At 46.8% G+C, this 24,294-nt stretch overlaps 1 protein-coding gene across 4 annotated transcripts in view; it reads right to left on the bottom strand.

Annotated features, from left to right (window-relative positions):
- Nucleotides 1-23,799, bottom strand: part of LRCH1 (leucine rich repeats and calponin homology domain containing 1) — a 219,083-nt gene extending 195,284 nt beyond the window's left edge. For all 4 annotated transcript variants that reach the window (XM_040267245.1, XM_040267248.1, XM_040267244.1 and 1 more), the window contains exon 1: nt 23,260-23,799. In XM_040267245.1, the coding sequence (XP_040123179.1) occupies nt 23,260-23,551 (292 nt within the window). In that variant the 5' untranslated portion in view covers nt 23,552-23,799. The remainder of the gene's footprint in view (nt 1-23,259) is intronic.
- Nucleotides 23,800-24,294: the final 495 nt, after the last annotated feature.

The raw sequence follows: 24,294 nt of genomic DNA, 5'->3' as shown, positions 1-24,294 counted from the left end.
CAAAAGTCTCCGAATCGATCAGTGAAAGAAACCAGGGTAACTGGCCACTAGTGTTTAATTCTGTACTTGAGAGGGGCAGGAAGTCAGCTGATTAGGAAAGCTAACAACACAGGATCTTCCGAACAAAACCTTGTGCACAACTCTTCACAGCAGTGTTACTCACAACAGCAAGAAGTGGGAAACAAGTGAAGTATCCATCAGTTGAAGAATGTTAGCCGTGTGGTTTACGCACATAATAGAATATTATTCCACAATAAAAAGGAATGATGTACGTGCGACAGCATGGATGACCTTGAAAACGTGATGCTCAGTGCAAGAAGTCAGTCGCAAAAGAACACGCACTGTAAGATTCCATTTTATGAAATGTCCAGAAAAGGCAAAATTCACCATCACAGACTAGTGATGGGTTGCCTCGGGCTGGTGAGGACAGACTTGGGAGGAACGGGGAGTGACTGCTAGTGGAGACAAGGTTTCCTCAGGGGTGATGAAGATATTCGAAAACTGTGTTCATGGGTTCACAACTCTGAATATTCCAAATACCACGGATTACACTCTTTAAATGAGTAGAAGTGTACAGAATGTCAGTTACATCTCAAATAAACCTGTTTTTAAAAAGGAAAAAAAAAATCGGAACAGAAATACGAAATCATTCTCTCCCATCCTTTAATTTCAGACAACCGTGCTCCACTAGGGTAAAATTCAGGAAGGTTTAAAACCACCTCTCAAGATAAAATTCTACAGTTGCACCATGCCATTTGAGAAGCTATTTCACCTCACCTTTGTTATTACACTGTCCCTTCTCTAAAACTAACATAACTTGCAGGTTCTACTCTTCCCCAGTGGACTATTTCTCACATGCTCCCTTCTAACAGAATAAAAGGAAACGCTGCTTTCGGTCAATCAATCTAACCAAAAACTTTCACTAACATCCTGCAGAGAATAAAAAATGGGACATACAGTAGGAGCTCATCATGCACAGAGGTGGTATTTCTAGGGGACCAAAGACCGGCTTTAATTCTGATGTCTCAGTTATTAGCTCTTTGACCTTGAGGAAATTATTTAAGCTGAGCCTCAGTTTTTGGAGACCACAATTCTCATTTTTAGCAGGAGAATAATACAGTAAGCCACCTCTAGGACATGCCATACTAGACACACAATAAGAGTCCTCCATGTTTTCTCTTTTCTATGCTCATCAAGGAATTTTCGAGGGGTCACTAAAGGGTAAGATGAGACCACACAAGTCAAACTGGATTTGAATCCCAGTTTCTGGGCTTCCCTAGTGGCTCAGATGGTAAAGAATCAGCCTGTAATGCAGGAGACTCAGGTTCGATCCCTGGGTCTGGCAGATCCCCTGGAGAAGGAAAAGGCTACCCACACCAGCATTCTGGGAAATTCCATTGACAGAGGAGCCTGGTGGACTACAGTCCATGGGGTCACAAGGAGTCAGACATGACAACTAACCCCTTTTTTTTTTTCACTCTTCTCTACTTAGTAGCTATGGGAGGCTATTTTTTCTGAGCCTCCATTTTCTAATCTGCGAAACAGGGAGAATGCATATACTTACATCCTAAGATTACTTGGGGGATTAAATGAGAAAAATACTTAATACAATACCTGACTCAAAAAAAAAAAGCTATTATCATTCTTCTTGTTGTTATCAATAACTGGAGAGAAAGGACATCAAGTTAAAGAACAATTAAGGATCAATTCAATCACTTGTACCAAAATCCTGAAGTACAGAAAAGCTAGGGGTGCATGGGGAGAGGGAGGCTGTGGTTGGGGACATCACGGAAGAGGCAGGTGTTAAGCCTGTGGGGTGACTGACACGGACTGGAAATCCGGAGTCTGATTTTTTGATTGTTCTGTTTTCTGTTGTGTTTTGCTTGGCACATGCAGAGACGAAAGGGAGGGAGGGAGTGACAGTCGATCAATCACGTCCGACTCTTTGCAACCCCATGGACTGTAGCCTGCCAGGCTCCTCTGTCCATGGGTTTCTCTGGCCAAGAATACTGGGGTGGGTTGCCACTTCTTTCTCCAGGAGTAAAGGGAAGACGAGATCAAAGGCAAAATAGAGGTGCTAAACCTGGAACATATGGGGACTGAGACAGAGGCAGCTGAAGCCACAAAGACTGGTGAGGAGGGTGAGGGGAAACCCGGTGGGTAAGGAGGGGCACGCTGGGTCCCAGAGGCAGACGACATGGGAGCTCTGCAGGGAGAGAGCCTCGAAGGAGGCGGGGTAGGGAGCAAGCCAGCACAGGGTTGTCACAAAGGAAGGCTGCAGGTGATACCTCATCACAGGGTCCTAGGCTCTAGGGGACAAGAAAGGAGCCCACCAAAAGGCTCCACTTTCCCCAGCAAAAGGCAGTTCTTCCTAATGACAGTGTGCATGGTGGGAATGGCAAGCACTTTTAGAGTCTGGCGGACGGGTTACACCCTGGCTTCTGGAATCCTGGGCAAGCTGCTGGGCATCTCTGGGTCTTGGTATCTGGGCACCTTTCCCGAAGGCCGAGGGGAAGAATGCGATCAGGTCTGCGGGCTGTCTGGCACCCAACAGGTGCACAGCAATGCTCTTAGATCCTGAGCTCGTCAGGCAGCGCCATCCTGGGGATACCCCAAAGGTCAGCTCAGTTTCAGTTTTTTTCTAAAACTAAACTAAAATGCCACTAATAAAGAGAATTAGAATATTTGCATTTAGAGTGACTACGTGGATAGCTGGGCTTCCCTGGTAGCTCAGCTGGTAAAGAATCCACCTGCAGTGCAGGAGAGTAGAGAAGATCCCCTGGAGAAGGGATAGGCTACCCACTCCAGGATTCTTGGGTTTCCCTGGTGGCTCAGACAGTAAAGAATCTGCCTGCAATGCAAGAGACCCCGGTTCTATTCCTGAGTCAAGAAGATTCCCTGGAAAACGGATAGGCTACCCATTCCAGTATTCTTGTCTGGAGAATTCCATGGACAGAGGAGCCTGGCGGGCTACAGTCCATGGGGTCACAAAGAGTCAGATACAACTGACTGACTAAGCACAGCACAGCACATAGACAGTTAATAAGCTGTTTCAAAATAAAGAAAATGATGGTCAAAGAACAGAGAAACATCAGTCTTCAGATAGTAGGCAAGAATTCAGCCATAAAGCTTCAGTTATTCTGTGTTTTAAAACGGCTTATTGGGACTGCCCTGGTTGCCCAGTGGTTACGGCTTTGCTTTCCAGTGCAGGGGGTGCAAGATCGATCCCTGGTCGGGTAGCTAAGATCCCACACGCCTCTTGGGCAAAAAAAAAAAAAAAAAAAAAAAAACATAAAACAGAAACAACGCTGTAACAAATTCAATGAAAGTGCAAGTGAAAGTTGACCAGTCATGTCGGACTCTTTGCAACCCCATGGACTATACAGCTTATGGAATTCTCTAGGCCAGAATACTGGAGTGGGTAGCCATTCCCTTCTCCAGGGGATCTTCCCAACCCAGGGATCGAATACAGGTCTCCCACATTGCAGGCAGATACTTTACCAGCTGAGCCACAAGGGAAGCCCATTAAAGACTTTTAAAATGTTCCACGTTAAAAAAAAAAAAAAAAAAGTAAAAACATTGAAAAGTTAAAAAATAATGAAACAGCTTGTTATTCAGGGATAGTGCAGCAAGCAGAGAGCTAAAGAGGAATTGGTTGTTCTACTTCTCAAGTTGGATAAGAGCACACAGAAGCATTTTCAGTTTACCTTGCTGCTGCTGCTGCTGCTAAGTCACTCTGTGTCCGACTCTGTTCGACTCCATAGACGGCAGCCCACCAGGCTCCCCCATCCCTGGGATTCTCCAGGCAAGAACACTGGAGTGGGTTGCCATTTCCTTCTCCTTATTGAGGTACAATCAGTATATAACAAAACGCAACCTTTTTACCTGTAGAGTGTGATGAGTTCTGACAAATGCATACTTACCTGTGCCTTCACCGCTAACTCAAGACAGAAACTGTTTGCATCAGCCCTTGTACCTCCCCAGGTCATCAGGTCCCCACCCCCGTCCCAGCTTCCTATCTGCTGCTGTCCCTACGACAATTTCACTACCATCATTGAAGCCATGCTTACATTTTGTATAGACTCTTCTATGTATGCTATATTTCATGATTTTAAAATGAGTGGTGTATTTGCCCACTAAAATTAACAACAAATGCCAAAGACCCTCATGTGAGGGTTCCTTGGTGTGAAAGTTAAAAAGAGAAACCAGGGACTTCCCTGGCGGTCCAGTGGTTGGGACTTGGTGTTGCAATTCGAAGGTGAGGATTTGATCCCTGTTCAGAGAGCTGGGATTGCACGTGCCTCATGGTCAAAAAACCAAAAAACATAAACAGCGAAGGCCATTATGTAATAAATTCAATAAAGACTTTTAATGGCCCACATTAAAAAAAAAAAACTTAAAAAAAAAAAACCAGAAGCCAGCCAAGCACTGTCATTCCGTCAAAGGGCAGCAGTCTGGGCAGGTGATGGAGATGACCAGAATAAACTGCTCAGACCCTAAACCTGACTGAACTCAGTGACCAGAGGGCCTGGACAGGTCACTTAACTCATCTCCATTTCAGTTTATCTTAAAACACGGTGCCTATGGTTCCATGAGTATCATGATCACATAATTTATCATCCAAATCAGGATGCATTATAAGGAGGTGCTATTATACATTAAGGGGCTTCCCAGGCGGCCCTAGTAGTGAAGAGCCCAGCTGCCAATGACGGAGATGTAAGAGATGTGGGGTTCGATCCCTGGGTTGGGAAGATCCCCTGGAGAGGAGCATGGCAACCCACTCCAGTATTCATGCCTGGAGAATCCCACGGACAGAGGAGGCTGGCAGGCTACAGTCCAGAGGGTAGCAGACTCTGACACGAGTGAAGTATACCTTAAGCCAGTGCAAATGGTATCAACCAGACTGACCCCAGAAAACCTGGTCTATAGGATACTTAGGAGCATTCCATGAGCACCTCTTGTGATGTCCACAGTGACCTAAGGCTCTCTTGAGAAATGAGTGTTGCACAGAACCATACAAAGTGGTATGTTTGAAAGCTGAAGTCTTTTGTCCTAAGGTGATGGGGTTCCCAATGTTTACAGTGGCATTATTTACAACTGCCAAAGTATGGAAGCAACCCAAGTGTCCATCAATGGATGAAAGGATAAAGAAGATGTGGTGTATATATACACAATAGAATACCGTTGTTGTTTAGTGGCTAAGTCATGTCTGACTCTGTGATCCCATGGACTGTGGCCCACCTGCTTCCTCTGTCCAGGGGATTTCTCAGGCAAGAACACTGGAGTGGGTTGCCATTTCCTTCCCTGGGGGATCTTCCCAAGCCAGGAATCAAACTAGAGTCTTCTGCATTGGCAGGAGGATTCTTTACCACTGAGTCACTAGGGAAGTCACCAGCAGACTACTCAGCCATAATAAAGAATGGAACTTTGCCATCTGCAGCAACACGGATGGACCTGAAGGGCATTATGCTAAGTGAAGTAAGTCAGAGAAAGACAAACACTATATGATATCACATGGAGAATCTAAAAAATACAACAAACTAGTGAATAAAACAAAGAAGCAGAGTCCCATTGGGGAGAGGGAATATAGGGGTAGGGAAGAAAAAGGTTATTATGAAATTACATGAAGTCATGGGTATGAAACTTTTGAAATAAAGCACTACAGAATTTAAAGAATCTTTCATTCAATCAAAAAAAAAAAAAAGGTGATGGGGCTTATCCAACCCAATTGTGTTAAGAGATCACAAACAAGGAGACCTGGCTGATAGAGGAGAGGAGGGTTCTAAGAGACCCTCTGAGGCCACTGAGACCAGAGGGTGTGCACAATGAAAATATGAACCAACCTTAGAAAGACCCTGGCAGCCTGATGGTGAAAACACTGAGCTGGGCTAGCCTGTCTCTGTCATTCACTCTCTAAAAATGCAGACATTAAGGGCACTGCCAAGGCACATTACCTTGGAACTCCCACTGTGTAAATTTCATATTGAGAAATCAAGTCTTCATTAACATACTGATTCCAAGGACTTTAGGGGTTAGGGGGGCGAGGGGGAGCAACAGCAAGTCTTCACAGCTGCCAAGTGAATTTCATAAAATAGATGGGACTTTTGGCACATTAGCACACATAAAGTTATGGCATAGTGCCCTTCAAAGTACTGCACAGACGCAAGAAAGCATTCATTGCAAGTATCTGAAAAAACCACGGTGGAAAGTTTATTACAAGACGATAGCCACTGGAAGGACTGGTACAACTAAAATTAACTTTGATTTATCCAGGCTTTCTAAAGACTGAAAACTGCACATAATTGCCTTAAATTGCATGCAGAGATTATCATCCTCACCTTTTAAGGGAACTGAACAAAGAAAGATCTGTTTGTCTTCAATTGCACAATCAGATTCCTTTGAATTAGACTGATTTGCATTAACAAAAAATTTTGGTTATTAAGCCATAAGCTATGCTGCCATTTTAGTCAAAATGGGCTGCTGTGTTATTTCATTTATAAGATTATAAAAGCAACTAATTAATGCATTGAAGGATCTTCATTACAAAATAAAATGCATGTTTAGAAATCAACTCAACGATTGTTATTTAAAAAAAAAAAGACATTGAGAATGTAAGTACTCCCACTGCAGAAGGAACGCTCTAGAAAGTATATTACTTGATGACTCACTCAATGATTATTCATTGATTTCTCACTGGAGGGAATAAAATCAAGTAAATTTTAAACAGGCTGTTCAATTAAGTTATGGACTATACAGTCTAACAAAATGTCATAACAAAACCAAAAATCTGAAGGTATACTTAGATTTTTAAATAATAGAAATGCTGGAGGATTTTTTTTTTTTAATGAGTATTGGTGCTTGCTGGAAAGCACAGTTCTTAGAAATGGAGCTGATAATTGGCCACTGGAAACTGGTGAGTATCAGGACTAGAACTCCCCAGGCATCCACCTGGATCCTCTGTAGCCACTCGTTTTAATGGGAGACGAGAGTCTGGAGTGGAATCTTGACTCATCAGTCTCTGAATCACCCCAGGGACTACCTATCAAAATGCTCCGGGCTTGATTCTCAGCGCAAACTCTCGTCCACGGATCCATAGCTCCAGCTCTAAATATGTAGTGACACTACAATAGAGCACAGTATAGAAGAAGAAAACTTAATTCCTTCTCCCCTTCGAGGTTCTTGGTTGGCCTAGTAACTAAATTGCTATCCAACAATGGGAAAAAAAACTAATTTCCTACATATAGGAGCTCATAAATATAAGATACTGAAAGAAGTAACCAAAACAGACAGTTTGATATATATTTTAGATGCCCCCCAACTCAAAAAAAAAAAAACACAGTAAACCTCTTAAAAATTGACAAGACAAATGAGTTTGGACTTGGGGTAGGAAATGAGTGAAGAAGTAAAGTTTATTTACACAGCCATCTCCACCCTGAATTCTTCTATTCCCTCTTTGGTATGGAGGGTATCTCTGTGTCTCTTTTGGTATCTCTTTCACACGAGGTGTTTAGCTCCAGTTTTCAAGGAGACAAAGGAGGCCAGAATGTTTTTAAAGTAACTTTAGCTAAAAACTGTGGTGCTGGAGAAGACACTTGAGAGTTCCTTGGACTTCAAGGAGATCAAACCAGTCAATCCTAAAGGAAATCAACTCTGAATATTCCTGGGAAGAACTGATGCTGAACCTATCAGCAGGCCTTGGGTGTAACGCCTTCTGATTAAAGTTCAAACCAATGCTGGACACCAGGAAAGTAAGAAAAGCAATGACATGTTGAAATCTACATATTCATTCTTTAATCTCTGCATCCTCACAGACATGTTCTCACTCCTTGGAGAAGTATTTGAGAAATGAATGGAAAACACATAAAAACTCAGAAGATATAGTCTTGGCTCAACCACTTAACTAGTAACACAATCCAAGGAAAACCATTTCACCATCTAATCCAGTTTTCCTTACACCTAAGATCTGAATATTTAGCTCTGGAAGAATAAATAATACCTACTCTCTGTGTGCTAAGTTGCTCAGTCATGTCTGACTCTTTGCCACCCCATGGACCGTAGTCTGCCAGGCTCCTCTGTCCAGGGGATTTCCCAGGCAGGAATGCTGGAGTGAGTAGGCATTCCCTTCCCCAGGGGATCTTCCCAACCCAAGAATTGAACCCAGGTTTCCTGCACTGCAGGCAGATTCTTCACCATCTAAGCCAGTACCTACTCTACCATCTTCCAAAGACTGTCAAAAGAATATAAATAATGCTTACACACAGTGCAACCAGGTATACTGAAGCTTTCTGGATATCACAATCATTTCATTAATGTCACAATATTTCTAGGAATTTAGTCTTTCTGTGCCTTAGAAGACTGAATCTCTTTTCTAAAGATAACGGACTGTGATGATAATAATGGCAAATGTCAGTACCAAGCACTGATCTAAGCACTTTACACATATATTCATTCATTTCCTCTGCACAATAATCCTAGGATTACGATCCCTCATTGCAAGACAAGGAAACTGAGGCTCAGGGAAGTTAAGCACTAGTCGTGTTCTTGTGAAACCAGGACTGAGAGCCAGCCACGTGTACCCTTAGCCACTATGCCAACGACAGGCCGATGACACCCAGTTATTTATCTTACTGAAGACAAACTATGACACGTCAACCCTTGGGAATCTAGAAAAGCAAGTGACATCTACTGATCACTCACTTACTGCTACTGCTGCTAAGTCACTTCAGTCATGTCCGATTCTGTGTGACCCCATAGACGGCAGCACATGAGGCTCTGCCATCCCTGGGATTCTCCAGGCAAGAACACTGGAGTGGGTTGCCATTTCCTTCTCCAATGCATGAAAGTGAAAAGTGAAAGTGAAGTCGCTCAATCATGTCCGACCCTCATCGACCCCATGGACTGCATGCAGCCTTCCAGGCTTCTCCGCCCATGGGATTCCCCAGGCAAGAGTACTGGAGTGGGGTGCCATTGCCTTCTCCGGATCACTCACTTAAGCCAAACCCAAATTCTGCTCTGGGGACTGTATCTCAACTCCTCGCAACAGCCCTGAGGGGAAAAGAGTATTTTTTAAATTAATTTATTTAGTTTAATTGGAGGCTAATCACTTTACAATATTGTGGTGGTTTCTGCCATACATTGACATGAATCAGCCATGGGTGTACACGTGTTCCCCATCCTGAACCCCCCTCTCACCTCCCTCCCCATCCCATCCCCCTGGGTTGTCCCCCCGTTTCATGCACTGAACTTGGACTGATGATCTATTTCACATATGGTAATATACATGTTTCAAAGCTGTTCTCTCAAATCATCCCATCCTTGCCTTCTCCGACAGAGTCCAAAAGTCAGTTCTTTATATCTGTCTCTCTTCTGCTGCCTCGCATATAGGGTCATCATTACCATCTTTCTAAATTCCATATATATGTGTTAATATACTGTATTGGTGTTTTTCTTTCTGACTAACTTCACTCTGCATAATAGACTCCAGTTTCATCCACCTCATTAAAACTGATTCAAATGCATTCTCTTTAATAGCTGAGTAATATTCCATTGTGTATATATACCACAACTTTCTCATCCATTCATCTGCTGATGGACATCTAGGTTGCTTCCATGTCCTGGCTATTGTAAACAGTGCTTCGATGAACACTGAGGTACACGTGTCTCTTTCAATTATGGTTTCCTCGGTGTGTATGCCCAGCAGTGGGATTGCTGGGTCATATGGCAGTTCTATTTCCAGTTTTTTAAGGAATCTCCACACTGTTCTCCATAGTGGCTGTACTAGTTTGCACTCTCACCAACAGTGTAAGACGGTTCTCTTTTCTCCACACCCTCTCCAGCATTTATTGTTTATAGACTTTGATAGCAGCCATTCTAACCAGCATGAGATGGTACCTCATTGTGGTTTTGATTTGCATTTCTCTGATAATGAGTTATGTTGAGCATCTGGAAAAGAGTATTCTCACCATCAACAAATTACAAACCTGAGGACTTGCCTGGTGGTCCAGTGGCTAAGACTCCACACTCCCAGTGCCAGGGGCCCGGGTTCGATTCCTAGTCAGGGAACTAGACCCCACATGCCACAACTAAAGATCCTGCATGGCACAACTAAGACCCTATGCATCCAGATAAATAAATATTAAAACAAAACAAATTACCCACCTGAAGTTCAGCAAGACTCAGTAATTTGCTTCAAATTCTAAAAGTAATAATTTGGGGGAATAATATGTAAAAAATACACCAACTAGGCAGAGAAGCGTTTCCATCCCTGCCCATCTCCTGCACGGGGCATTTCCCAGACCAACTCGTCTCAGGTCTGGATGCCTCACTGATCCCCAGAGCTGACCCCTGACTTATGCCCACCTGAGGTTCCCGGGCTGCTCAGGGGTAAAGAATCCATCTACCAGGGCAGGAGACACATGAGATGCAGGTTTGATCCCTGAGTCAGGAGGATATCCTGGAGAAGGAAATGACAACCCGCTCCAGTATTCTCGCCTGGGAAATTCCAAGGACAGAGGAGCCTGGGGGGCTACGATTCACGGGGTCGCAAAGAGAACCGAGGACAGGACTAAGTACGCGCACACAGCACAACAGCTGGCTCCCCGCACCGCGTGGAAGGGACACCCGGTCTGCTGGGCCACTGACCCAGGGGCCTGGGAGGGAGGTGGGCTTTCTGATATTGGGTCAGAACGGCCTCAGGGAAGAGAGCAATCGCCATTGGTCTGAAATCGCTATTTCACAGCGATCGCCAAAAGGCAAGCGTTTCACATCCAGAATTCCGTGTCAGAAGGGAGTCTGCATTTTTCCAAAGAAACACCGTGAACACAAAGGCCCAGCTCTGCCAGGGTTAAAGAGAGGGTTGGCGAGGGAACCAAACCACCAGTTGCTACTTTATTTCCACAGGAAAATGGATTCCAAGTGCTGAGAAAAGTCGTGCTCTGACAGGCGGCTGTGGACCTCCAGGCCTGAGTCTGGGTGGGACTGCCCCACGCGTCTGTCAGTACTTTGGGATCCAATTTACATGGAGCCCAAGCATGTCCTCCAAACCACATGCTGTAAAATCCTGAACTAACATGTTTAATCTGTAACCGCGCTTCGTTTCCCATCTTACTCTCCCCAGCTTTGGGCCACATGTTATTAAAGGTTTCACAGTATTTTTTTTTTTCTTTTAGCGTCCTTCCTCCTGGATGGTCTGGGTGGGGCTGACCTGAGAAATCTAAGGAGGGAGGGAGCTTCCTGGCTGGGAGGTGCCCACCGCCCTGCTGTGTGACCTTGGGCAAGTGGCTTAAGCTCTCTGAGCCTCAGTGTCCTCAGCTATTAAATGAGGGAGAGATGTGAAGGGGTGATTTCTAATTATCTAGAAACTCCCTCTTCAGGCTACAGTGGTCAAGAAAGGCATTTCAGAGGCAGGTGGATTTCAACTGCATATCGGAAGTTGGGTGGAACCCAGCTGGCAGCTGGGAAGGTAAGGAGACATTGAACTCCTACTACAGTTAAAACAGAACACGCAGCAAGAATTAAATGAGGAAATGTATATATTACATATATTTAATATATCTGTTTACATATAAAGGACATGGAACAATGCCTGACACAGGAAAGCACTTGATAGTGTTGCTATTGTTGTTATAACCACTGTCTTCACAACAGGATTCAGTATCCATTGTTCCCATTTTATAGGTTAAGACATCCTAGTTTAAGTTATCTGAGTGACACAGTTAATAATCGACAATACCAAGATTTGGACCCTGGTCTTTGAGGCTCGAGAGCTGATTTTTAACCTCTAAGCTACACAACGGGGAAGACAGTCCCTTAGGCTAAGGACTAGAAGGCTTTTTCTGAAAATGACTCTTAAGTTACTGAGAATACAGTACTTTCGGGGCTTCCCAGATGGTTCAGTGGTAAAGAATCCACCTGCAATTCAGGAGACTCGACTTGGATCCCTGAGCCAGGAAGATCCCCTGGAGAAAGAAATGCCAAGCCACTCCAGTATTCTTGCCTGGAAAGTCCCATGGACAGAGGAGCCTGGTGGGCTGCAGTCCACTGGGTCGCAAAAGAATCAACAGTGCTTTCAAATGTTACGTTAGTCCTTATCCAATTCGGCAAAATCTATACGGACAACTATATCTCTATTTTTTTTTTAATCATCCACAGCTGCTACCCTTGCTAGGTGCTCAAAACCTGTTTACTTTCACTTCAATTGTTAACTTCAAGCAACATTTGATACAATAAAGCTCCCACCTGTCCCTCTCAGAAATCATGACAACTGGACCTCTGGATGTAATCTGGCTTATCAAACACTTGGCAAACATTGAAGAAAGTAATCTTACCTGTTGAAAAAGAGTAACTCTAGGGACCCACCAACCACCAAAAAGATTCTAAATTTGAGTGAGGTGGTGGGGAGAAGGGGGACCCAGACTTTAGTCAGAGTCACCCATTTTTAAGTGTGTACGTAGCCCCTTCCTTTTACAGCACATCAGGTACTCAGAAACATTTACTGTGGGGAAGAAGACAGGCCTGGCCCAGGCCTCCTGGGAGGGCAGGCTCACACAGCAGAGTCACTTTATCCAGGCCAGGAGGAGTGTGTGCTGGGCTGAATCGTGTTCCCCCAGATTCGTGCATCGAAGCTCCAGTCCCTCAGAGCATGGTCTATTTGGAGATCAGGCCTCTCAAGTTGTATAACCACTCATAAGGTTATACGCGTGGGTTATGGGCGGGCACTAATTCAGTGTGACTGGTGTCTTCATAAGAAGAGGAACTATGGACCCACAAGGAGACAGCAGGGACACTCCAGGACAGAGGAAAGGCCACAGGAACACAGGGGCAGGGTGGCCACCAACAAGCCAAGGACAGATGCCTCGGGAGAAACCAGCCCCGCCAACACCGTGACTTTGGACTCTCAGCCTCTAGAACACTGAGGAAATAAATCTCTGTTAAGACATCCAGTCTGCGGTACTTTGTTACTGCAGCCTGAGCCAACTAGTAGAGTGGGGCGATGGCTGAGAAGCAAAAAGACGCGATATGAAAAAAAAAAAAAAAAAAAAGAAGGTGAGGACCAAAAAAACGGCATCAGATGAGCAAACCGTGCATTGTGGCAGATCCAAGATGACGGACTGAAAGTGCAAGGACTAAGAGACGGCTGCGAGTAGGAAAGAGGAGAGGAACAGGGCACTGATATTAATCTAGCACTTTCTGTCCCTCGTATGGAGGGCACACACAAAACTAAGGGAAAATCCCTGCCGGGCCAGACCTCACAGGCCAGCCAAGGAGGAAAGAGTTTAAGCATGGGGAAAGCACCAGAGAAGAAGGCAATGATTAACAAAAAAGCTCCATAAGGAAATAATGCCTAAGTGTCTTAAAGCTGGGCCCGATTCTGTGCTCAGATCTGCATGAAAGGGCTGCCAGGGAGCCCCCTGTCTTGAGGAGGCTGGGGACTAGCCAGAACGGGAGCGGGGTTAAGTAGACTCGTCCAGGGCAGCAGGGCTTCCCTGACGGCTCAGGCAGTCAAGTGTCTGCCTGCAGTGCAGCAGACCTGGGTTCGATCCCTAGGTTGGGAAGATCCCCTGGAGAAGGCAATGGCAACCCACTCCAGTACTCTTGCCTGGAAAATCCCATGGACGGAGGAGCCTGGTAAGCTACAGTCCGTGGGGTCGCAAAGAGTCAGACACAACTGAGCAACTTCACTTTCACCCTTTTCCAGGGCAGAAGGTGGGGAGGGGGAGGGGTGAGGCGAGGGACGTGACCTAGAAAAGGGAAATTCGGGCAATGGGAAGGAAGGCCAAGCCAGGCAGTCTGCAAGGGGAGATGCTATCTTTGAACACATCGTGGCTGCCTGCAGAGAGAAAATGCGGCAATGAGGACATAGAGGGGTGGGATGGGGGTAGGAGGGAGGCTCAAGGGGCAGGGGACATATGCATCCACAGAACTGGTCCACACTGTGGTACCGCAGAAACCAGCCCAACATTGTAAAGCAGTTATACTCCAATAAAATAAATACACAGAATATTTTTTTTTTTTTAAAAAAAAGGAACATCAGAGGAATACCTTGGGTGGCAAAACTCCATGGCCAGAGCTGCAGAGGTTAGCTATCAAAAGCAAGACCACAGGAGAAGCCAGAGGATTAAGAAAACCAAGATGGGGCTTCCCTCTGCCCCTCTGGGGAGAACAGTGAAGGGGAACCTCAAGGTTCACTGGGCCAGAGAGATATGGACTGTGTTTCGAGTCACAAGGTCTTAGGGCCCCACCAGCAAAGAGACTGAGGTAGCACAGCAGAAGGAAGAAAGCAAATATCAAAGAAGATTTCCAAAATCATAAAGCCTGACCCTGGAACATCGTGGAAGGGTTTCAGGTACCATAAATTAACCTGGCTCAGTATCAATCTCCTATGAACATAGGAGCAATAATTTCTCAGCAACCCCAAATTAAAACATTTCTATGATGCAAACCAAATACTGCTTGTCTCCAATTTTTTTTTTTTTTTGGTCCCAGTATCCCTCCTTTATGGCCAGTGGAGGGTCCAGATAGGAAAAAGTATGAGCACACCCAGAAATCTGACTTTGAGAAAGGCATCTCACTTCCACTTGCTTGCAATAAAAGCAAGAGAAGCCAGATTCTCACAGTTCTTCGACTTTCTATCCATGTAAACAATCTAGGCGATTTTTGAATTACTTTGTGGGAACAGATGGTTTCCAAATGTACGACTTCTTACTACAGTATATGGAAACAATACTACTGAACTCTGAAGTTAAGATGAAGAGCACACAGACGCACTTCAGGCCTGCGTCTCTATTGGCAGGCCTAAGGCTGACATGGAATCCTGACCATTCTTACTTTTTTTTCTGTCTTTCCCTTCTTGCCTTTTTTCTTTTTTTGGTTAAACCATTCACACTACATACACACAAAAACTTCTCTGAACTATCATAGCAACTGAAAATTCTGCTGCCAAAAACCTTCCACGCCACGCACGAAAAATAGTAGCAATAAAACAGAAGCCTCTTGACTTCCTATAAATTATACATCAGCTATGTAAATATAGTTGGGTTTCGGGTCTTACATCCTTAAGCCTTTTATGATAGGGACTTCCTGGGGGGTGCTATTGGTAAAGAATCTGCCAGGGTGCAAGAGACATGGGTTCGATCCCTAGGTCGGGAAGATCCCCTGGAGAAAGACATGGCAACTCACTCCAGTATTCATGCCTGGAAAATCCTCCCATGGACAGAGGAGGCTGGCGGGCTACAGTCATGGGGCCGCAGAGTCAGACACGACTGAGCACACACATAATTTTATATTTGAAATAAACATCACAGTTAACTCCAAATCACCTGAATTCCAACAAGTGACATCATCACTGAAAGAGCTCACAAATCGTGATCGTGGTAGCAGTACAAGACCTAAGCCCAGGCCAGTTTTCCCCAATGCCTTTCTAAGGCAGAAGTCTAATTTTCCAAAAAGCTAAGCCAAATCCGGCAAGTAGCATCACAAACAGAATTCTGTGAGGCACAGACAAGTGTTCAAGTCATGTGACCCAACCGACAACCCCATAAGCACCTTAAGCAGAGTTCATTGCATTTCTGCCACTTAAATCGCCAAATCTCTGGAAAAGCGGACTCAACACAGCGCCAGGAGGAGATGACTTTGGGAAGATATTAAGAGAGAGTAAATGTTGCCCAGCATAAATATAAAAAGTGTTTATACCTATTATCTCTAGCCAAAGAAATTTATATAGCAAATGAAAAATTTGGTGCCACAAAACTTTCATACAACAACAAGAAATTTGTAGCAATAGTAAATGCCTCCACACTACTTATAAACTGTACATAAATAAAGGCATCAGATATGTAAATATAGTTGGGCTTTCTTTTTTGGCTAAGCAAATCACACACATATAAATGTATACAGATATAAGTATATAGATCTGCGTGTCTGTACACGTGTGTGTGTGTTAGTTGCTCAGCCATGTCTGACTGTTTGCAACCCCATGGACTGTAGCCCACTAGGCTCCTCTGTCCATGGGATTTCCCAGTCAAGAATACTGGAGTGGGTTGCCGTTCCTTTCTCCAGGGGATCTTCTCAACCCAGGGATCGAACCCAAGTCTCCCACACCGCAGAAAGATTCTTTACCATTTGAGCACCAGGGACGTCCAAGTATATAGATATATACTGATTAATACAGGTATATAAATACACTTATGCTGCTGCTGCTGCTAAGTCGCGTCAGTCGTGTCCGACTCTGTGCGACCCCAGAGACGGCAGCCCACCAGGCTCCCCCGTCCCTGGGATTCTCCAGGCAAGAACACTGGAGTGGGTTGCCATTTCCTTCTCCAGTGCATGAAGATGAAAAGTGAAAGTGAAGTCGCTCAGTCGTGTCCGACTCTTAGCGACCCCATGGACTGCAGCCCACCAGGCTCCTCCATCCATGGGATTTTCCAGGCAAAAGTACTGGAGTGGGGTGCCATTGCCTTCTCCGACATAGGTATAGGTAAATAGTTATATCTATGGATATAGGTCGATAGATATAGATAGGTAGATATGAAAAGGGGGAAAAATAGAAAAGTACACGCAAAAGGAAGCAACTTGTGTTTAAATACTGATAAGTAGTGACAAAGTTGAGTAACAACTTCTAAGCCTTTGTTCACATCAGCAGGACAGCAAGAGCAAAGGTAATTAACCTCTGCACCAATCAACACTAACATAGATTTCAAAAGGTACCTTACCCTTTAAATGCTTAAAACCATAGAACTGCTAAACCACAGTATGAAAAATTTAAGTTGCAACAGAACTGAAAAAAAAAAATTCTTAGTCAACAATTGAAGTTAAAATGTCTAAATAGTGGGGTTATGCCAAATTTTTGCCTAATAACTGACACTCACCAAAAAAAACAAATAAGATATCACAGTGACTAACAAATTAGCCGGTGGAATACTTTCAATGATGAAGGTCAAACCCTGGGCTGACCTTTATAAACTGGCACAGCTCAAAAATTCCCAGAGGTTTTATGGCCTATGGTTGTATGCTGTTATTCTGGAAACATGATTATTGTGTTCCTGCCTTTTCAATAAAGAGCAGCCCATGAGGCAAGCAATGGGAATGCAGGCATGTTTGTGGAGACTGTTCCTGCCACACACACAAACGTGGGAGAGCAGGCGTGGCTGTGGTGCAGAGCCACCAGGCACACGGAGGCCTGGCAGCGCTAAAAGCTTTTACTACTAGAGGTCCTCTAAATGGCAACCCGCTCCAGTGTTCCTGCCTGGGAAATCCCACGGACAGAGGAGCCGGGCAGCTACAGTCCATTAGGTCACAAAGAGTTGGACATGACTGAGCGACTAAACCACAGTGAAACCGGGGCTTCCCTGGTGGATCAGCGGTAAAGAATCTGCCTGTCAATGCAGGAGACACGGGTTCAGTCCCTGGTCCTCGAAGATCCCCTGGAGAAGGAAATGGCAACCCGGTCCAGTATTCTTGCCTGGAGAATCCCATGGACAGAGGAGCCTGGCGGGCTACAGTCCATGAGGTTGCAAAGAGTCAGATACAACTTAGTGATTAAACCAAGTCAGACACAACTTAGTGACAGTGAAACTGATCAACAACAATAATAAAAGGGAGGAAAAGCTGTGACTCCTTGTTTCTGAAGTATTAGTAGTCAGAATATATGTGATGAATATAGCCATTTAAATGAGAGTGACTACCACTATAAATAATCACTATAGCACAGTGATTAATCAGTTCAATAGCAGAAACATAATTAGAAACAAAGCATACCTACAAAAGAATATCACGTTCTACAAAAACACATGTGATTTCAAGTTTCATTACATTCATAATGAAAAATCTTTACGGCCAAAAGTATGGAATAGTTTTTGAGACCAGATAGATTTCATCAAGTCTTGGGTGCATCCCAGTATCTAAAGGAAGCTAATATCCCAAGGATTCAGTTGGGACAGAATGGGAATGGGGCAGGGGGACTCAGGCTTCAACAGAGAAGCCACAAATCTCAGAGAAGTCTTTGCCTCTGTAGATATTTGAGAGAGGTGTCGCAGACAGACCAGGGCCTTAGTCCCACAGGCTGACATATCCCAGGCCCCAGCCATTCGCAGTGCCCTACAGGGCCCTAAGAGCCCTGTGCCGCGTCACTCCATTGCACAGCGACAGCGGGGTGAGAGCTGGTGACCAGAGGTCCCGGCCTCAACACCCGTCTCACGTGTACACACAGCAGATCTCAGACTGTCAGGCACGCCCCACGTTCACACCATATTTCCAACCACAGAATGTGCATGCGGACTTCCATCCACAACCAAGCCAGCCTACAAAACCTGACCCAAACTCCACCTCAGGCTAGCAGAGTCTCTCCTAGCCAGTTTAACTAAAATGACCTTTTTTTCTGAATTTTGCAGACAATGTCTATCTGTGCCACCGGCGTCGCACCTTGAGGTCCCCACGGCTTCCTGGTTCCTGTGGCCACCCCAGCAGCAGCCCCCGCAGCCTGGCCCACCTGCTCCCCTCTGCTGATGTCCAGTGGTTTTATTTCAGTCCTTCTGTCTAAGGCAGGATACCAGGGCCTCAAACCTGTTCCTTCCCACATTTGACAGGGGGATTGAAGGCTGTGTATCATGTTTTTCATATTTTGTTTTGAAATTAAAGGATGCAAAATAAAGGGGGCATCCCTGGTGGCTCAGTGGTAAAAAAAAAAAAAAAAATCCACCTGCCAATGAAGGAGACACAGGTTGGATCCCTGATCTGGGACAATCCCACATGCCTTGGAACAACTAAGCCAGTGGGTCACAACTGTTGAGCCTGCGCTCTAGAGCCCGGGAGCCGAAATGATGGAGCCCACATGACCTCGAGCCTGTGCTCTGCGATGAGAGAGGCCACCGCCAAAGAGAAGCCCCCGCACGGGAACTGGAAAGGAGCCCCCACTTGCTGCAACCAGAGAAGAGGCCATGCAGCAGCGAAGACCCAGCACATGCAAAAGCAAATAAACACATAAATAAAAAATTATACATACATACATATATACTTAGAGAAGATGCAGGGATTTTATTTTTTTTAAAGGTCACTTTGCATCTCGTGTGCTCCTGTCGTGTCTTACTCTCTGCACCTCCTCCAGCACCTGCACTGGCAAATACAGGACCTCACTGAGTACTTTTCTCATCTGTACTCCTGCCTGGGCAAGCCCTGCACTTCCCATATCGCCTTTCCTGCTTCCAGCCACCCCCAAAAAAGATATCAGCAATAACACACCCCACTCTCTCGTTAATGTGACCAGCTTTCAACAACTGTTCTGTACATCGGATCCAAGATTTTCCTTTTCATTTTCCAGGACCTCCAGCAATCAGCCTGAGACAGACTCTTTTTTTTCTTACTCCTCTTTTCAATCCACTTCATTTCAGTCATACAAACACCCTTTGGAACGTCCTTATCCCCAAATGACACTATTTAATAAATCAGCACTAGAACAACAACAACAAAAAGTCTGCTTTCCCAATGAATGTATTTGTGTACTTTTTTCTCAGACCTGACTTTCTGCTTCAGTTCATATTTATTACTACCATTTGTGCTATTTTACAAGCTACTGAAAGTCACCTTTAATACAAGGCAGCGTGTATATTTCTAAATCAAGATAGCATACGTCTCCTATAAGTCTTCTCAGTTCATCCTTCAAAATCTATTTCTTCAATTATCTCCTCCCTCACCCAGAAGGAGAATGAAAACTCCATCAGAAAGGGTCAAGGGAGTCTCTGTTGGTCTCTACTGTATCCTTGGTGCCTAGAACAATGCCTGGCACTGAGCAGTGCTTGGTGGGTACTTGCAGAACAAATGTTGGTTGAATGAGTCTCCAGGTACCCTCCTGGATTCTACTCCTCTCCACCCCTTCCCTGTGTGCGTGTGTGCCGAGTCGCTTCAGTCGTGTGCAACTCATTGCAACTGTAGCCCTCCCCAGGCTCCTCTGTCCATGGGATTTCCCAGTCAAGAATACTGGAGTGGGTTGCTGTTTCCTCCTCCAGAGATCGAACTCAAATCTCTTAAGTCTCCTGAACTGGCAGGCAGATTCTTTACCGCTAGCACCATGGTCAAGAACACACATGCTAGAGTGAAATCATCAGGGTTCCATCCCTGGTTTAGCATCTAAGTAGAGCGATGACCTTGAGCATGTATTACTCAACTCTCCCCAGCTGTACAGGAGGATCTGAACGGGCTTCTCACAAGGACCCAGCAGGGTGATGCAGAGCCCAGTCCGAGAGCTCATCGTGGCTCTTCTTCCATTTAGCCAGGGTCACCTGTGCCAACACACAGCCCTTCTTTCCCCAGCTCACCGGCCAGAAGTCTAGATCCTGACAACCAAACTATTTGCACTCAAATATGAGTAAACTGATTGGCTCAAAGTAAGGGGGAAGGCCTGAGAGTGTTGGGTTTTTTTCCTATGAAAGGGATGTATGCATTTGATTAACAGACCTTAAACATCTATTGAGCAGCCCTGGGCTTCTATATTTCCATGTTTACATCTGGGTTTTCAACTCCTGGCCAGATAAGCTACTTTGCCCAAGAGGGCAGTTCTGCTTAGGGTGGCTGCCAGAAGAGTTACTTTTACAAGGCATAAACCAAATGGCCTGAATTATACAACTGAACAGGGAGATAAAGCTTTCTCTGTCACTCCCTGTCTTACAAAATTTATGAAAAAGTCCACTTTCCATCTCAGGTCTTTAAGGATCTTTGTGTGTCCTTTTGATTTTAAGAGATGTTCTGTAAACTAAATATGAACCCCAGAGAATCCACTGTCTTTATTGTATATGTTACTACTCAGACACTCCACTCTTCTAAAACTCTTTATATGCAGGAAATGTCAGCACTGCACACTGGAGGTAATTTTAACTCTTGCTTTATTTCGAGTTTTCCTCTTCCAAATAAGGAACAGTGCTCTGGGTAAACAGAGCAAAGGGCAGAACACAACTGGTTTACACCCAGCTTTGACCTGAGGCAAAAATGTTTTTGCAAAAGCAACTCTTTAACACATTTGGGTCATGAAATTTCATGTAAAGGAGCCTTTACATTGACTACTCTTTACTTCAAGAGTTTTCCTAACTTCCTACAAACTCCAGTGACATTCCTCCTCCCATAATTAACACTGCCTTTGTCCATAGGGAGTTAACCCTGATGGCTCAGATGGTAAAGACTGTCTGCAAAGCAGGAGACCCAGGTTCGATCCCTGGGAAAGGGAATGGCTATCCACTCCAGTATTCTTGCCTGAAGAACTCCTTGGACAGAGGAGCCTGGTAGGCCCAGTCCATGGGGTCTCAAAGAGTCAGACACGACTGAGGAACTAACATTTTCAGTTCACTGTCACTAAGGTTAAGCCTCCAAGATTTAACTAGTTAGAATTTTCTGCACACAAAACATGTGCAAGTGAGGTTTCGAATTAAAAACTTGCAGAACTCACAACCACAGCTCACCACAAACAAGCAAAGAGAGGACAACGGAAATCGTGTTTTAAACACCACCATGCTTCACACGGTTAGGTCTGAACAGAAAGAGGTGATCTCTGCTTTTAAAAGCACCCGTCTTCTCCAAGAAACACCAGTAGGGTGAACTCCAAGTACACCCAACTTTGAAATAAACGTCAGAAGCAGAGGAACACTATTCAGTGCCTCCTTCTGAACATACAGACACAGATTATTATTGGTCCTGCCAGCTCCATTTTCATATCCAATGAAATGAATATCCTGCCAGCTACATTTTCCGCAGTTATATCCAATCCTGCCATAGCTCACCTTACAATCTGCTGCAAAAGGGAAGTCCAACTTAACAATGGATTTTTTTTTCTAAGTTAATGATTCAGGCAATTCTTGGAATAACTTCCACTTGAGAAACTGCATCTAGTGGTCCGATCACGAACCTTCCCAGCTGTTGACAACTCAACTCTGGAAATTCCCTCCTTTTTGCCCATTCCTGACTATCCCTAGATCCAAATTGCAAAGTTTAATGACCCCAAAGAGTGCTTTCTGCCTCTAGTGAACTCAGAATTCTTGTCTAAATATTCATTAGGACTCTTAATAAACGTCCATTGAATTAAAGAAGAGAGCGCTGGAATCTAGCTCCAAAAGGCCACTGTCTGCCCCATCTCCCCACCCGCACCCGCCCGCAGGATCTGGAGCTGACAGTCAAGCCATCCAGGATCCCAGGGGTCTGACTCTCGGCCTGTGACGCAATTACAGCCAGGAGGTCTGATCGGTGGTTCCCGAATGGGGTACCCACTGCTCTGGGAAATGCTGGGCGGCAAGATACAAACCCTCCTCCAAAGAACTGAAACCAGACGGTGGGGAACCCAGGCAGTTCTATCAGGGTCCCAAGGCCCGAATCGCATTCCACCACCCTCCTTCCTGTTTATAGATCCTGCTCCAGTAACTCCAACTACCAAAGGGAAAGCCGACCTCTCAGAAATATGTCAACACATGACATAACTTGAAAACGCTGTATGCTCATTGGCACGAGTTACAACTTGTCGGGCTCACGGATGGAAACCGGCGCACTTTAATTACTTTTTTTTTTTTAAGTATACCCTGACGTCTCTTCCAGGGCCCCCGCAAAGATCGGATTACTGAGTACGAGGTAGCCTCGGTGGCAGGACCAAACCGCGTGGGCGGTGAGCTGGAGGCAAAGAACCAGCGAGCGGACAGCCGGGCGAAGCGGCTGCAATTCAATTTCGCGACCAGAGCCGCCGCTCCCTCCTCACACAGACGCAGGAAGAGGAAGCCGCGGGCACAAGTTGCCCGATCGCTCGGTGGTGTCGCCGAGGGGGGCCCGGCGGAACCGCGCCGGTGCCCTCGGGTCGGCGGAGGGCGCGCCACCTTTGTCTAGAGGCTTCCCAACCCGGACGGGCGGCGCCTCGGCGCAAAGAGGGCTTTTCCCCGGGTTGGAGGCGCAGACGCGGCGCCCGGGTCCCCAGCCCCTGCGCCGGGCCCAGGAAGCGGCCGCAGCCGCCCGAAACCTCCCACTTCCACTGCGCGCCCGCGGCGCGCCCGCAAGTCGCAGCCCCGCGGCCACTTCCCCGGCGCAGCAGCGGCAGGGGTGACCCACGCGCCCGCGGGCTCGGCGGCCCGGAGCAGCCCCGCTCTCCTCGGGCCGGACCGCCCACGCGGGTCCCTGCCTCGGGACAGCACGGGCCGCTGGACCCCCCGGTCAGGCCAGATCTCAGACTGGCAACCGCGTCGGGGAAGGCACGACAGCCTGCCAGACACCCACACCCACCGCCCGCGCTCGGCCCTCTCTCACCTGCCTGCACCGTGTCCGAGAGGTCATGGGCGGGGGCCGCGGTCCTGGGAAATTCCTTCAGTTTCCTGGCACTGAGGTTCAAGCCCCCGGAGTTGGCCGCTTCCTCCAGCGCGCGCTCCAGCCCCCGGTTCAAGGGCAGGTTGAAGCCCCCGCCGCCGCCGCCGCCTCCCGTGGCCCCGCCGCTGGCTCCGGTTCCTCCGTGGTGGTGGTGGTGGGGATGATGATGGGGGTGCAGCGTAGCCACCGACAGAGCAGGCACGAAAGGTTGGGGTTCGCTTCCCGGCGTCGCCATCTTCTCCCGGGCCCCCCCCGCCCCGCCGCGCCGCTCCTGCGGGGGGAGGTCACACCTTTCCCCCCCCCCCCCGGAACCGGAGACGACAGCCCGGGGCCGAGTCCCCGCGGCGCTCCGCCGAGAGATGCCGGAGGAGGGGCGGAGGGTGTGGCAGGCGCGCGGAACCGGGAGCCGAGAGGCGGAGGCGGCCGCGGCAGCGCGGTCTCGAAGGTTTCCTGTCCCCGGGAAGCTAAGGACTGCGGCGGCGGCGGCGGCGGCGGGCAGCGCGCATGTGTCTCCTCCCGCCCCTGCGCCCTCCTCCCGGCTGCTCTCCCCTCCTCCGCCGCTCGCTCTCTGCTCCGCCTTCCCGCGGAGCCGTCAGTCCAGCCCCGAGCCTGCCTCCGCCGCCCCGGGCGCGGGCCCCGGCTGCTGCCGCGCGCCGGCGCCGGGCTGCGCCTGTACTCGCTTGGGGCTGGACGCGGGGAGATCACGGGGTAGGCGAGAGGCTATCTCAGTTCTGCGAATTATTCGGATTCTTTGACCTCGAGTCCCCTCCCAACCCCCAGAGGCAGTGTTCACGGTAGGATCAGGCTAACAGACGACCCCCGCCCCTAGCACTTGGGCACCTCCAGTGGGCCAGACGCTGGTCTCCGTAGTCGGCGTTCGTGATCTCAGGAATCCAGGGGACCCCGTGAGCGGAAAATTGTTTCCCTCAGCCCACAGAGGAAGTGAAGAAACCCGTCTGAGGTCACCCAGGCAGTCAG

Source organism: Oryx dammah, unplaced genomic scaffold (genome assembly GCF_014754425.2).
Source record: "Oryx dammah isolate SB20612 unplaced genomic scaffold, SCBI_Odam_1.1 HiC_scaffold_24, whole genome shotgun sequence".
Taxonomy (NCBI): domain Eukaryota; kingdom Metazoa; phylum Chordata; class Mammalia; order Artiodactyla; family Bovidae; genus Oryx; species Oryx dammah.
Note: the sequence above shows the minus strand (reverse complement) of the source record. Positions and strands in the feature narration are given on the sequence as shown.